Source organism: Ixodes scapularis, unplaced genomic scaffold (genome assembly GCF_016920785.2).
Source record: "Ixodes scapularis isolate PalLabHiFi unplaced genomic scaffold, ASM1692078v2 PGA_scaffold3__209_contigs__length_174095766, whole genome shotgun sequence".
Taxonomy (NCBI): domain Eukaryota; kingdom Metazoa; phylum Arthropoda; class Arachnida; order Ixodida; family Ixodidae; genus Ixodes; species Ixodes scapularis.
The window spans coordinates 121,481,449-121,496,546 of NW_024609868.1; the positions used below are offsets into that span (position 1 = coordinate 121,481,449).

Sequence of the window (15,098 nt, forward strand, 5' to 3'; positions counted from 1 at the left end):
CTATCTAATCTCATTTCTTTCTGCTGAAATTTCACTCCCATCTGATTGAGTCTACAGGACTATCTCTTCCTTTCCAAACTCCTTCTCCCTCTCTCTCTCTCTCGTGTTTCCCGCTGATCGCTCGTACGATTTTGTCAGAATATTCAAACTTTCGGACTTTAAACTGTCCGAAATACTGGTCGTGAATATGCACTATTTCTATAGGGTAAGTAACGGTTCCTCCTTTAGGTCCGAATTATCGGAGTCCGAAAAAACGGTTGGCGACTGTACCGTAATTGAGCATGTGTGAATTATGTGGCGCAAGCGGCCGCGTGACACAAAGTACCCTGTATCAATCGTCCAGCCGGTCTTGCATGGTTTTTCCACTGTCTCGCGTTTCACGCTCTTGTTATCTCGTGGGTCTCGTATCGTGTCTTTTCTTTCAATTATTTTCAACGGTAGATGCGGGTGTGTGCAGACGCTCCGACGGTAGCGTGCCGGGTACCAGCCATGCCGTCAGGCTGTGAAACGAAACCGTTTTTGCGCGGCGGGAATTACTTTGCGAGTTGAAGCACTTGCTTCTGAAAGTAACGACCGTGGGAAAACTTCTGGGTGTATCAAGGAGTGGCCAGGCTATTTAAATCGACTGCAAAATTCGGTTTCTTAATCTATTGCGCTACGACTTTGTGCAGCGTTGCCCTCAGATGGTCCATTTTCTAGTAAAATTTGCAAAGAGCGAACTTACCTGAAGAAAAAGTAAAGAAACAAAAAGGCTAGCTCCTATGGAAATGCGGCGAAGCCGAAGGTCTTCTGACGATACCACGCCGTTTCACACGGGAGACAAGAGATGGCGTAAGTGGTCGCGATGCCAACCGCGCCAACAAACAAGCATACGGCGCCGAGAGCCGGCGTTTTTAGCAGACTATCTTTTCGACTCAAAAGTGACGCAAGCTTTTCCGATATCAGTTGCCAATGCATTATTTTATCATCCTTGCTGATAAAACATGTTGAATTGACACATAATCAATTAGAAAAATGGTTAATCGGGATATCTTGGTTCCCAGTTATGCTCTGTCACGAGATAGTGTTGGTTCCCAGTTATGCTCTGTGATGGTGTTTTTTTTCCTTTAATTTTGTATTTTTGTTGTCATTGTAACGATGGTTGAGACTATATATACCGGAACACGTTTTTCAATAAAATTCAGTTGAAAGTTGCGCCCTGTAGTGTCCTCTTCTCTGCCTTTGTCCTCGTCTTTGTTGCGCACAAGATTGTATAAGATATCTTTACTGTTTCTTTCAGAGCACCGATGTCGTCTGCTTTGCAGTTCCTTGTTGTTACCTACCGTGCCTGTTTTTGTTTCTGCGACTGTCGCCGCCTGCGAAACGCGCTCCGCTTTCGAGTCAAAAAGATGGTCTGCTAAAGACGCCGGCTGGCTGAGAGTTTGAGTGAGTCCAAGCTTAAACGGCACCCTCTGTCCTTTGCAGAGGAGGGGGGCTGCTACTACGAGTGCCACTACCCACCCTGCAGCAGCCTGGAGCGGGAACCCCGGGAGTTCAGCATCTGCGGTCGGTGCCAGGCGGCCCGCTACTGCGGCCTCTTTTGCCAGCAGCGGGACTGGCCCCTCCACAAGCGGCACTGCCGCCCCAGGGCCAAGGCGCACCGCGAGCGCGCCCCGGAGCGGTGACGGCACCACGCCACAGAAGTCGACGCACTCCCGGGCCCGCGCCGCTTGCCCCCGGGCTTGCGCTCGCCGGGAGCCGAAGGGAAACCGAAACCACCACGCGGTGCTCAACCCTGTGTGCCATGCATTCTCTGCAGTGTCGTGACGTGCAGCGACATCAATGAACTTGCGGAACCCTCGCGAAAGAAACTCCAGCATGTCGTCGGGGCGAATCTCAATTTTCGGTGCCTTTTTGGGGGGAGGGAGGGGGAGGGAGGGGCTGGACGGTCGGTGTTGTCCTCGGCTTTACCGGTGCGACCTTGTTGACGATGCGAGATTTGCCTCGGGTTCAAGTTGGAGTCGGTCCCATCGTAAGTGGCCGACACAGTATGCGTTCCACTCGTTTATACTGTCGGGAGGTGTGGTTAATAATATGCGTGCTTTGGGAGGCATTCAATTCCCAAAAGCGAAATAGTTTGGGTCGTGCAGCCTAGGTGCCGTGGCCTAGTTGGACACAACTCAACATTAAGTGGGAGAAGGAACTACCCCGCTCCGGCTTCGTAAATATTTGGAGTAACAAATAATGAGTGTGCGGGGCCCACGGATGCGCATTTGTTTTTATGCAGATACTGGGATTGCTACAGTTAAGAGAGGAGAAAGCGTGTGTGCCCCTTTAGTTCAGTGTTTGTAGGTTTACCCTTCCTTTATTGTGTTTTGGTTCTTCTCGAGATCTCATTGTTTTCTGTGGGCAGTTTGCATGCTTTTCACTTTGTCATTGCGAAATAGCTAGTATTATCTCTTGGCCGGTTAATATTTGTTTTGGGAACGCTCGTCAGTTTGCCCCAGTGTTTGTGGCCCGAGTCTCGCCGCTCACAGTACCGGACGTGCCACGGTGTCCGTACGCAATTCTCGACGCAGTCTGCCTATTCAGTTTGTGGAAGCCTCAACAGAAGGGCAGGTTTCTGGTTGCTGCATGGTGTTGGGAACTTGTGCCTGAGCTGTCTCTCCCTCCAGCCATTGAGTCCAGGGATTCTTCCCAAGCACAGACTGCCATCTACGTCTTCTCCTTTTGGCTCCCTGTTCCGACGGGCACAGCCTGCCACATTCACGAGCGGATGTTGTTCTGCCGTGTGGCCGCACCTTTTCCCAGCTTGTGTGCTCCACCTTGCGATGTGACCAAACCTTCTGACGAATTAGTGCTACGTTCCACTTGGGAGGAGGCATCTGCAAAGGTGGTTGCACCAAGCCTGCCAGTGGGGGCCACTGTTTCAGTGTGGAACAAATGACTCCAGAAGCCCTTGTTTTCTTTTTTTTTTTTTGTTATTCTTTTGCAAATGCCTGCACCGTACTCAACCAAAGCATTCCCGGCATTGTTGGTTAACTGCAAATATGGGCAGAGATCTCTGATGCACTCGCTGCATTTCTTTTTGAGGGGTGGGCTGTGTGTGCGAGTTTCTTACCGTGTGCCGATTTTATTACAAATTTTCTACCAGCCTGTGCATTGTTCTTTTGAGTTGTTTGTAGCAGGCATGTTAGTCTTTGATGCTGCGTTCCAACAGGGTTCGGTTTTTCTCCCCCGCTCGGACGATGGGGGGGGAACCTTTCATTGTTTGTAATGGCAATGTTTCTAGTCTGCATGCTCTTTTATTACGATTGGGGGAGGGTGGCACTTGTCCTGCACCGACGTTTGTGCCACTCCCCAACTGCCAAGTGTTACCTGGCAAACATTTATTTATTACCATAAAAATTCTTCATTATGTATGAATGGTGTTACCTACTTGTGCTTTTGTGGCATCTTCTCCTGTACAGTTGCCATTTGAAAGTTTTGTCATTGTTTGCTGTGTACAGACTGGATTTTAAGTTGCTCTTTCTTTAATTTTGCATGTTTTCTTAATGATGTGCCAGCTGTTTTTTTAATGTCGGGAGACACGTCCACTAATTGAGGATGCCCTGTTATGTGGACCATCGAATAAACCATGTGACAAAATTGAGTTTTGTACTTTCTTTGGGTAACCAGTTTTTTGGGGGGATTTTGTAATGGAACTCGTAGAGGCAATAGGTTATGAAATAGATGACCTACATGCTGTACTTGTGAAAATTCCTAGTTGAATTCTTCAAGCTCTTTAACATTCATAATATAAGAGTACAAAAAAAAACGTATCGGAAAGCCAATTGTTTACATGATCAGCTTAAATTATTGCCGGTTGGAATTGTTATATTGTATCGCGGCCCACATTTAATTACGCCGAATCGCTTTTCAGTGAACCGGTAACCGCCACATGAATTACGGATACGTACCGGTTTGGGTTTAATATTAAATGTTTAATTTCGGTTACTGTTTTGCTCCGGCTCGCTCAAATTGTAAGGGCTTTACTACGGTTTCCAACCAGCTTGCAATACCCCCCCCCCCCCCCCCCCCCCCCTTCCCGTTGTTCGACGCGCCCGATGGCTGCTTTGGTAACATACAGAGCCGTATATGTAGAGAGTTTGGTCAATGGGAGGTGCGGGCAGAGCCAGGGCGTGTGGCAGATTCGGAAAGAGGGCTTGGCATGCTCTCTTGACCAACCAGAAGCCGAAAAGGATCCCCTAGCGGTGGTAGCGAGAAACAGTTCTGAGCCGATTGATCATCGAAGGTCTATGTTCGTATATGGTTTTAATAAGTGCGTAAGAGTGAAGTGTAGTAACTCTTTGTGGTTGAAAATAGGGTTCACGTGTTGTTTCATCATGATCATGCAGAAAGATGTAAGAAACGAATGCGCCACTCAACTCTGTTTTGCGCGGACAAAGTGTGACCGCTCTGACGGCAGATTCCCGGCGCTCGGCGTTTGGCGTAACGATTATGTCGATCTTTCCGCTAGTCGCACTCTTCCACCATCATTTTAGATGAGCGTGATTGAAACATCACGTGTACCATATTTTCAGCTATCGAGAGTTACTCCAATGCAGTTATCAGGTTTGTTTCTTGCGACCACCGCCAGGGTATTATTTCCGGCTTCTAGTTGGTCACATTCGAATTTCTGAAGACGCCCTGGAACACGCCCAGCCCGCTTTCGGCCAATGGCGCCGCTTCATTTGTCTCCTATACTTCCCAACGAATGGCCAAACTCTCTACATATACGGCTCTGGTAACATAGAGATCATACATGCTGTTTGGTAATTGCAGTGTATTCTAGAGTATACGTACGTTACGAAGCGCAGATCATCTAGATCAAGAATTCGCTAAAAAAAAAAAAAATAATAAATTACTATAATTACACTCCAAGAACTGTCAGGAAAGAAAAAAACAAAAAAAAAACTTGATGCTTGCCCTTCGTTGGTATTTTTCTCACTTGATTGCAGGAATACTCCTAACAGTGCGATTTTTAAATATTTCCCAAATTCCCGGTGGAAAAATATGATTAGTTTGTCGTTTTATTTTTTCCAATGTTTAAAACCTCCAGAAATTTTACATCTTTAACGGAGGATGAAGAGGATCTTAGGTTGTCGACAAACCTGTAAGATTGCATTCCTTTTACAAAGACCTGTACGCACATTCGCATTCGAACGCGTTTAAACGCGGAACGGCGTCCTTGCGGCAGGAAGCGGTTGCCTTCGAAGCGCGCCGTCGCACAACGCCCGCAGCGCGACGCAAGGGAGTAGAGACCATGGCTACAGTCAACACCTCCTAGAAGCTACAGTGCCATGGCTCAACTTTTCAGAGCGTTGCGTTTCGGTAGATCTAATCAGAAGGCGAAAAGGGAAGGGAGGGTCACGTGCTTGCTTGCGCCCGTCGGCGAGGCGCATCTGCTTGACGTTTGGATACAGGACCTTGGTTTTTCGTTTTGGGGAGCGTTGGGGACTACGGAAGCAGGTTTTTCCAAGGCGTCTTGGCTCATGTCTACGGTCGACTGCGTGTCAACGAAATTGTATGTACAAGCTTGTCGCAAACGCTCTTCGCAACGTTACGCGTCCTCCTGCTGCAACTGAACGTATCGCGCTCAAACTGCCCATGATCCTTCACTCTTTGAACGTGGATTATCAAGTTGGGGTGATCACGTGTCGTGCTCTGGTAGCTTGTAGCAGATGAATCTGTCTGGATATATATTACCTGATACATGAAGTGATGGCTGACTGGCAGAGATTTTACGTAATGCCTCGATGATGGTTATGGTGGCTCTGGCTGCTAGAAAATAGCTGTGGTATCAGCGGAATGGCCGAGCTTGAGGTTACCTAGCAGGAACGATCTCGGCAAGGTTGCAGTAGAGTGGTTGCAGTGCATGCAGGCTGCGGGAACTCCACCGCCGGGGATGTAAACTACATCTACTCGATCAACTCTGACAACCAGACTCTCTGACGCGGAAGTTCATGGCTTCGTACAAAAGTATTGACGCTATGCAGCAATAATTATTAAAACCATAACAAATTTGAATATATATATATATATATATATATATATATATATATATATATATATATATATATATAGCTTTAAGAGGGCGCGGTACCTCTATTTATTCGTCCGTTTCAGCCACCAGATGGCGCGCGGCTCGAAACGTGGTTGAACGCGCAACTTCTAGATGGCGCCAGTATCGAGGTGTGAAAAGGCCCGCGTTATCCGCTGCGTGAAATAGATCCCGAAATGTGCCGTGTTCTCCCGGCGGAGGAAGTTTCTCCTTCCCCCGCGCGCGCTTGGTATGTACGCGCGTCGCGCGGTGGCCGAGTCCGGCCTCTGCGCTGTGTGATGCAGTGGGTGGCGCTCGTTTCTGTTCGGAGGTAGGAATAAAAATGCCGGTCCCCTTTTTTACGACGCTCGTTTCTATTGCTTGTTTTTCTTTTTTTATCTCAAGTGACCTACAGTACCGCCTGTTCGAAATCGTCCTTTGCGGTGAGCGATTAAGAGTCAGGTTAGCATTTTATTTGGGTCAGCACTACACGTTCAATGGAGACCTCGGGCGGCGATGTAAATATGCATTGCTCCCCAAAGTGTGTCCAAGGTGCGCAATGACAATTGGAAAGAGTATTGAAGGCGCGCGACCGTCGGTTGGTAAAATACGTGCGTTAGATTCACTTATTCAGTCTAATCATTTTTGCCAACGTCTTTTATCCGTTTCGACAAATGACATGGTCGTGTCTATTGATAACCTTAGCTAGATTGGACGTACAGAGTGTCTGGGCTTTAAATAAATTTGCTTCGTTTATGTGAATGAATAACTGTTTTCTCTTTTCCGTGCTCGGTGCTATGCAAAAATCGCTGACATGTTATGGTAGCTCAGTGTGGTGGCGTTTTGCACGCTGACTCGCTATTGCATTCGCTGTGCACAATATGTGTTCAGATGGAATGTGCTAAATCGTATTTCCGATCGATATGATAGATTTACTTTGCTACAGTGTTAATTATATTTTCCCGATTTAAACTGGTTCGTCCCTGATCTGAGCCTAAGTTCAAATTCGAAGGGCAGACAGACTTAGCGTCGTAACAGCCGTAATGCCGCCCACAAAGAAATTAGTAGCATGAAAGAAAAACAAAAGGATACGAGGTGGCTCAGTGTTATAGAAGTAATCAGTGTGCAAAGGATGCCATCGTACGTGTTTTTTTTTTTTTTTTTAACTCTCCGCATTGCTGGTAAACGCTCAAGGTACCAGCAAAGACAGCGAGCTGGCGTGAAATTTCCATCGAGCGGAAAACGAGTGTCATTTTTATTTTATCATGCGCTTTCATTTTGATATGGCTCAAAATGGGCGCGAAATAGTAACAGGTAAGGCAACAAAATTTAGATGTTAGGTCTGGAGAACCGCCATACTCAGCCGTGTTGGGGGCATCTCTCGCGAGTCAATACGGCAAAGGTATTGCGCGTCGAACTGTACGTGAGAGTTATCCATTTCAGCGAAACCTTGATTTCGCAAAACTATTGTGGCTCGAGTCGTGGCTTCCAGTACTTGGAAGCCACGAGCGAGAAATAAATGACAGTTGATTTTGAAGGACAATCGCGACGTGGAAACCCATAAAAGAGAGTTCCAATGAGACGAGAGCTTCCCCTTCTTTTCAAGTGCGTGGGTTACGCTCTCAATCCTGCACCTGTGGTAACACTGCAGGCTCCTAAAATCGCTTTGAAAACGTTCCTGATCGCAACAACTTTTTTTTTTTTTTTTGTCGAGGCGCTATTTCATTTTTTTTTCTTTTTGTCTACCTTGATACCCCATGAACGCAAAAACTACCATAAACTAAAAAAAAAAAATATAGTGGGCATACAACGACAACGCACCCACTGGGACCCGAGTCAAGGCAAGAACAACTAACTACTAAAAGGGGAAAAAAATCATGTTCGCATACACAGACAGAACGCCTCCATCGAAAGAAATGAATCATGCGCTTGTTCTGCCAGTCTCGTTGTGCGTCTGTCAAAAGCCACAAAGGAGGAAGACAATCAGCGCCTACACCACTCCCCTCCCCTCCCTCCCCCCCCCCCCCCCCCCCCCGCCCCACCACCACCCCTAAAAAGAAAAAAAAAAAAGGTTTCTTGGGCGCGCGCGCGGTCGCCCAAGCGATGACCTTGTAAGGGTATGCGATTGTAGCACGTTTGGCCCCCGGTTGTGCCCCTGTCTCAAATGCCACGGTCCGTTTCTCCCAAGTGCCCGTCTTATCTTCCCGAGTATCAACTCCGCAGTGATTCTGAATCATTCCGATGCTTTCCAACGTTGCAAAACTGTTAGACGAATATTTGCACAGAAGTATACACTGTTCGCAGAACTATCTAAGGCGCTAAAATTCAAAAGCGCCGTGTTGGATTCGGGAACTCGTGTAGGTTTAGCTCATTGTTGGAACATTCTTATTCGCTCGATGAACTCCACAAAACGTGTAAATATTGGAATGAACTTTCCAGAGGACGATAGTTGTTGTTGGGGTTCCAGGCGACCGGACAGGTCGCAATTATTGGCTGATTAAAAATTTTATTTCATAATCACAATCGTATCATCAAGGGCACGCCATTTCCTCATCACTTCTTCTACGAAAAGAGTTGCTGTATTCGTAGCACACACAGACGGAAACGGTTGAGACTGTGCTCAAATAATATCTTCTTTTGGCAGGTACTGCGCAGCGATTACACACAATGCCTCTAACATAAACATGCTGCTCCACATGTCTATTCACAAGATGCAATACATCGTTCTACCAACTTTGTCGAAATGGGCATGAAAGCGCGTAACCGTCACTTTTTTGAAGTTCTACTTAGAGGTGAAGTGTTTACCGTAAAAAGTCGTTAATTATTTATTTTTTTCCGTTCCACTACAAAGCTCGATTCACTTAAATTTTTGTTTTTATATCGTCTCTACAGCGCTTTTACGTCGGTACTTTCGTGTTAGAGGACATCACATAATGTGCGAAAAAAAAAAAAAAAAAACGGTAGGATCGATGCTGCATAGCCTTTTTTTTTTGTGGACATCAAGAAAAAAAAAAAAAAGATAGTAGTTGTCTTCACTTCGCACTGCATGTTTTAGCACGGAAGTTCCTATTTGGTTATGATGTCTTTACTTTCTTAAAAATTGTATACAGTAATTTAAATTACCGAATTACAAAAACATCGAAATTGTATAATTGCTTTTCGTTGGGACGCCATGACGACAACGACACTCGTGTTCCCTCGTGGTTTTCGCTAGCGTTTCTACGATGAATTGCCAGGATCGCGAGATGCAACAGCGTGACACTCCGTCTTCTGTGACGTCATTTGTTGCACTTCGGGACCACTTTTGATGTATGGCCAGCATAAGACGCTAAACACACCAGTCGGAGACGCATTGCAGGTGCCATAGTACAGCTCCTAAAAGTAGCTGTCACGTGCTTTGCTCCGCGACTGTGATTCCCTCACAGCAGCTCTGACTGAGGGTTGCCAAATTACGGTCAAACGGAGTATAGACAAAACAGACCGGAAACGAGCTGCCAGCATACGATAGTCAAACTCCAACAAAAAGGATTAGTTTCTTCCCAAGCTGGACGACATTTACCGGGCATCTTTAGAGCTGCGAAGCTCAAAATCACGCGTACTCATAATATTTTTTTTTCTCGCGTGTTTGTGATTTTTATGATGTCCTGCAAGCAAGAAAAAAATATATATGGTGAAGTCACTCCGAGGGGGTACCGATAACTGCGAGCCACGAACATGAAGGATTCGCTAACATCCGTCAGGAGTGTGAACGGTAAATCGTCACGCAAACATATTCTCACAAGCTGCAAATATTTATTTGGCTTAGCAAGTAGAATACTAGTATACTAACGACATGTGATTATTGTACACAAGATACCATTTCTCGGTTCTTCAAAACCATTTCCCTAGTCTGAACGGTCGCGCTACGGGCCGCGGCTAGCCGTGCCCTCGATAGACTACGGAGCTGCGTTGTGTCGTCTGCTACTGTACCGCCAACAGGAGAGCGATAGCTCTGTGTGCTCCACAGATGCGTGTTGCGGTATAGACCTTTTCATCCTCCTCCGCATGGGCGCTGCCATCTTGGAACCACGTGACGCGGCAGCCATTAGGTTGCTTCAACTTGTTGCTCCGCTCTCCCCTCCGCGCCTTGGCGGATGCGTTGCATCCGTGTTTTTCGTCGCGTTTCACAGCGCTTTCTTGTCTTACTTCGGAAACTACTCGACGACTAAGATATCACGAGGGTTCAAAGGTCCTTATGAAACCGAGGTTTGTTTACTACAAGTGACGGAACATTCTTAGTAAGAAGCGCGTATATTTATATCGCGCATTTAGGATCGGAAAGCGTCAAGAATAGTCAGCACAAGTAGTCTATCTGTATTTCCTGAAAGTATAGTTATTTGTATTCATAATATATCGAAAACAGTTTCTTTTGATTATCGGAGGAAACTCGCGGAGGGGATAGACAACAAACGTTTAACTTGTATTTTATCTGAGGCTAAAAATAATGGTACGTCAACATCAGGCGATTTGTTTGTTCATTATATCACACATACTTGTGTTTGAGGTTCTCAATCTTTTTTTGTGACGTAAACATTCGGTTGGTCGGTTTACCTATGAAGCTTAAAAAATTGTATACCGTGCTCACTCTCATTTCGACAGTCATTAAGTGATTGATTGATCATGTTTAGATAACCAGTGCATTTACTTAATTAATCTTACCACAAAGGCTGAGTCTTTCCGCGTAAGAAACTATCCAGACACTTAACAGTAGCGAGTTTTAGAATAGCGTGCACAAAGAAATAACGTCGTTTCTATTTGCAAATCCAAAACGCTGTTTGGGTTCGGCGCATGCGCAATAATGACGATATTTTTTTCTTTTTTTTGACGTACGCTGTTTTATTTTTTGCCTGTATCTGGAGTCCGCAATTATTGACGCCGAAGAAAGAAAAAAGAGCCGTCTGCATAACAATCACTAGTGTCCAGGATTGTCGATGGCGAATAGAGGTTTAATTTTGGTGGCTGGCGACGCCGAAATTTACAAAGCGAATCTGTTCAAACAACTAAATATTTGTTCACACAGGTCCGTGAAGTGGTGCGTGGCGCTAGAATTCAGCTTTCCGAGGTATTTCTCCTCCTGCGCCATGTAATTTTATTTGGCCAATTTTACGGAAGGCAAATGCCAGATTTAATTTGACGGGACTCTCACTTATATCTTGAGTAAGCAAATGTTCATATAAAAATAATTTATTTCCTAAGGCCAATATTGTGAAATGCTGCTTATGAGTACTTTAGAAGGATTGATAATTAAAAAATTTCCTACTCGGCCTGTCAAAACATAGTCGAGTACTGAGTTAAAAAAAAAAAGGCCGCGATGATACTACTTGGTTAGATCAATTATCTGCGTCACCACACGATACGTTTTTAGTCTGCGAAATTCACTAAATGTTAGGTGCCCCGAAAACCAAACAGCAAGTAGTAAACTCGCGAGTTCATCTGTTCTGGCCGACTCAGCACATTGCTAATTAAGCTGTCGATATGCTTCCTTACATTCACGTGTTAAGGGCTGTTTATTTTCCGACGTTGAGCGCAGTGAACGCAGCGTAGCGCAGAACGCGCGCCTTTCATTGGCCGGCGAGCAGGAACTCGATATCTGCCACCAATCAGTATCAGTGTGCGCTGCGCTACGCCGCACCCGTCGACGTTACGTTGAGTATAAACGTACCTTTAGTCTCTTCATTAGTTTGTTTTTCTAGAAACTGGTGGTCATCGCGCACGGCCGCAGACGATGGTAATCTTTCCTGTACATCAGTCAGGCGTTTCGCAACCGACCACAATCAGATACACCAAAGGAGATGGTAAAAAAGCCGGCAGTTTAGGCTAAAATAAAGTACACCTCGTAGTCCTCAAAGTGGTTCATTACCACTGTTTCATTGATTGTGTACTACAAAGAAAATAATAGTATAACAAAATTAAGCAAAAACAACGTAAAACAGCAACATAGCGTAGTTCATATTGAAACCGAAACAAACCAAATTGAAGCAACCTAATGGCGCCGAGTGTGTCAGCGCCCTCTATCCGCCGGCGAGGCAACTACTAAAATGAAAAGGTCTTACGTCTGTCCTAGAGGAAGACAAAAAGATAGGCTCTGTGACCCCCTCCTAAGCTAACAAAAACAAACAGAAGTATACTCGTTTGGACTGAAGGGTTTACAAAATAGTGACCAGGCATTGGAAAAGCATATGTCACAGAACTTGGTTTATGAAATGGCATCATTGTTTCGAGCAAGAAATCACCTGCTCACCACTGGGACGATGAAATCGCCACTATTTATTGCGTCAGGTATATTTGCGCTCATGAAGAAAAATCTGAACACATCCTTCTCCCAAAGTCCTGTGTGGAATAATAAACACTTTTTTAAACATCTATGCACAAATAACTCATTTTTTTCTACACTTGTATATACACGTTAATTAAACAACGTCAAACCGCATTTTTGATTAGATCTTGATGTCTACACCAACTACATTCATATTTTTTAGGGCTTTATTGAACGATAACTTCAACTATAGTTAATGGAACACGATGGCTCGATCTCAACAAAAACCTCAACGTGCGAAGCTTCCACAGACGGTCGCTTGCGAGTATTCTCAATGTGAGACTTCAGAAGCTTTCGCTTGCCATAGGGAGCTTGCTTTCGACTACAGCACTGCACGGGCCCGGAAAGCGCGGAGCGCGCTGCTGTGGGGAGAGGTTGACTTACAAGATGACGTGTTACGTGGTCACGTAAGATGGCGTCATTTCGTGCAGCGTGGTCACGTAAGATCACGTCATTTCGTGTAACGAGATCATGTAAGATGACGTGTTTGTGTCACGTGATCACGTAAGATGACGTCAGTTCGTATGAACTGACGTCACCTTACGACAACGCCAACAACATTAGTGCCGTCCGGAACCATTGACCTTAGAAACGCGCCTCTTCGCTTGAAGAGCTGATATGCGTTGATTGTTATTTGTTTCTTTTGCCTACTACAGACCATTCAAAAACTCGCCTTCTGGGTGCCACCAACTTCGTCTACTGGGCTGTAAAGCGCGTTCGAGCGTGCGCAATACCTCTCTAGGCCGAAAGATTGTACACTGAGTATGCGTTCACAGCTCAATGACTTAGGCATTTTTCTTCAGGATAAATGCTCCCACGAGAAGAGCGTAATGGATATGTGAATAGAATTGGAAATTTAAAATGTTCTTGTCCAATCGCATTTTTCTTTGGTTATCAACGCTTTTTAGCGTCATCACAAGACGTTCAACCCATAATACACTGGTGATTAAAAAATAAGCACAGAAAAACATGCACCGATTTTCGCTCAAAAATAAACACCGGAAAAAACATACCGTAATCATTGCCCATGTCACCTTTTTGGGTGATATGTGAATTTCCAGAAGAACAGCGAGTTATCACCCTCCCTTAGGAATACCCTGACTACAGAGCAGGCGACCCGTTTTTCCCCGCGTTAGATTGCGGTGACCACGAACCGTACGGAGGTCGCAGGACGTCCGTGAAAAATAAAAAGGAGGAAAACAACGATCTACTCTGTGCACGCTTCATCCCCGATTTCCACGACCCCAAGGCCGAAGGACGTTTGTGTGAAGGATAACGATAAAATAAAACTTTGCGTAAAAAAAAGCCCGTTTTTAAAAGAAAAAAAAAAAGTAGAAACAAGCACAACGCGTTGACGGACCGCGAGGTTGTGGAACACCTCGCGGTCCGCTTGCCACAGGACGGTTGTCTTCGACCCATAGCTCCAAGGTGAATTTGCCACTTGCGAAAACACGGAGACCTACCCAGCGAGAACCAGTAAGGCAAGACACGCACACTGACGCCTCGGCGTGCAGAATGAAACAGGATACGGGCGCGGAATACGGCCGCGGAAGAACACCTCGCACAGTGCCGATCCGGCCGATCTCCGAACGGACGATTTCGCATTTCGTGGACAGCGAGCGCCACCGCACGGGAGAGAGAGGTACCTTAAAAACGACGAAAACAAGCACCGACACCTTGGTTCTTTATATTTGCTGTAGTTACGGAACAAATCGACTTACATGAATAATTTGAATATTATTCGATTCCGTAATAAATTTAGAAGACACTAAGCGCAATACCTCTTAAGTTTGAATTTATATAATTTTGTAAACTCGCTCCGAACGCAAGAGTGCCGAATTAGCCAATTTTGACCATTTTCATGATTTTTAAAGAATATAATTAAATTTATGATGAAACATTTGTTGCGCTTAGTGTCTCGATAATGACTCAATGTCTTTAAAGCCGAAATTTTCAAGAAGATCCGCGCAGCCTTTATTATGTGAGAATTTTTTTAATTTGGTGAAAAACCTCATGCATTCTCTATGGGGCTCTGAGGTGTTGAAGACTGCCGCAGTCACAGAGACTTGGAGTGATCAAAGTATTTTGTGGCACGTTATTACTCAATAAATTCTAATGTATACATAGCTTGCCTGTGACGACATTCGTGGCAATGACAGTATTTTATGCACCGCGAGCTTTCGGTTCGCCGTGTTAGTTTCCCACCGCAAAAGTTGTGGTTCGAAGGAACCAGTAAGTAGAAATAACCACCAGTACCCATGAATGCCGACGTTTGCAAGCTACGTATATTGATCGAGTTATACCCCAAATCATTGTAATATAGTATTGCTATATAACTGACTGATCTGATGTCTAAAACTAGAACATATCGTCGATCATCGATCGACTTCCTCTCGTCATAGCGTCTGGGCGGGGGCTTCCATACGAAAATGTCAGATCGGAGCGGTCCCAGTTCGAACCCGCGGGGTTCTAAACTTGTGGACGGGTGTATCTCGAAACAACCCATTCTTATTTGAACCTTTCTCGTTTGAACCCATTAGCAAAACGCCCTTCTCGTTTTAACCTTTCGCGTTTCGACCCTTTCTTATTTATACCCGTCTCATTTGAACCGATTCTCATTTGAACCCTTCTCGTCTGAACCCATTCGCAAAGCACCCTTCGCGTTTTAACCTTTCGCGTTTC

The 15,098-nt window shown here is 45.3% G+C and overlaps 1 protein-coding gene across 1 annotated transcript in view; it reads left to right on the top strand.

Moving 5' to 3' along the window:
- The window catches only part of LOC8034447 (zinc finger MYND domain-containing protein 19), a 54,619-nt gene extending 50,988 nt beyond the window's left edge, over positions 1-3,631 (top strand). Inside the window, exon 7 of the mRNA XM_042292613.1 lies at positions 1,465-3,631. Coding sequence (XP_042148547.1) covers positions 1,465-1,664 — 200 coding nt within the window. The 3' untranslated portion in view covers positions 1,665-3,631. The remainder of the gene's footprint in view (positions 1-1,464) is intronic.
- Positions 3,632-15,098: the final 11,467 nt, after the last annotated feature.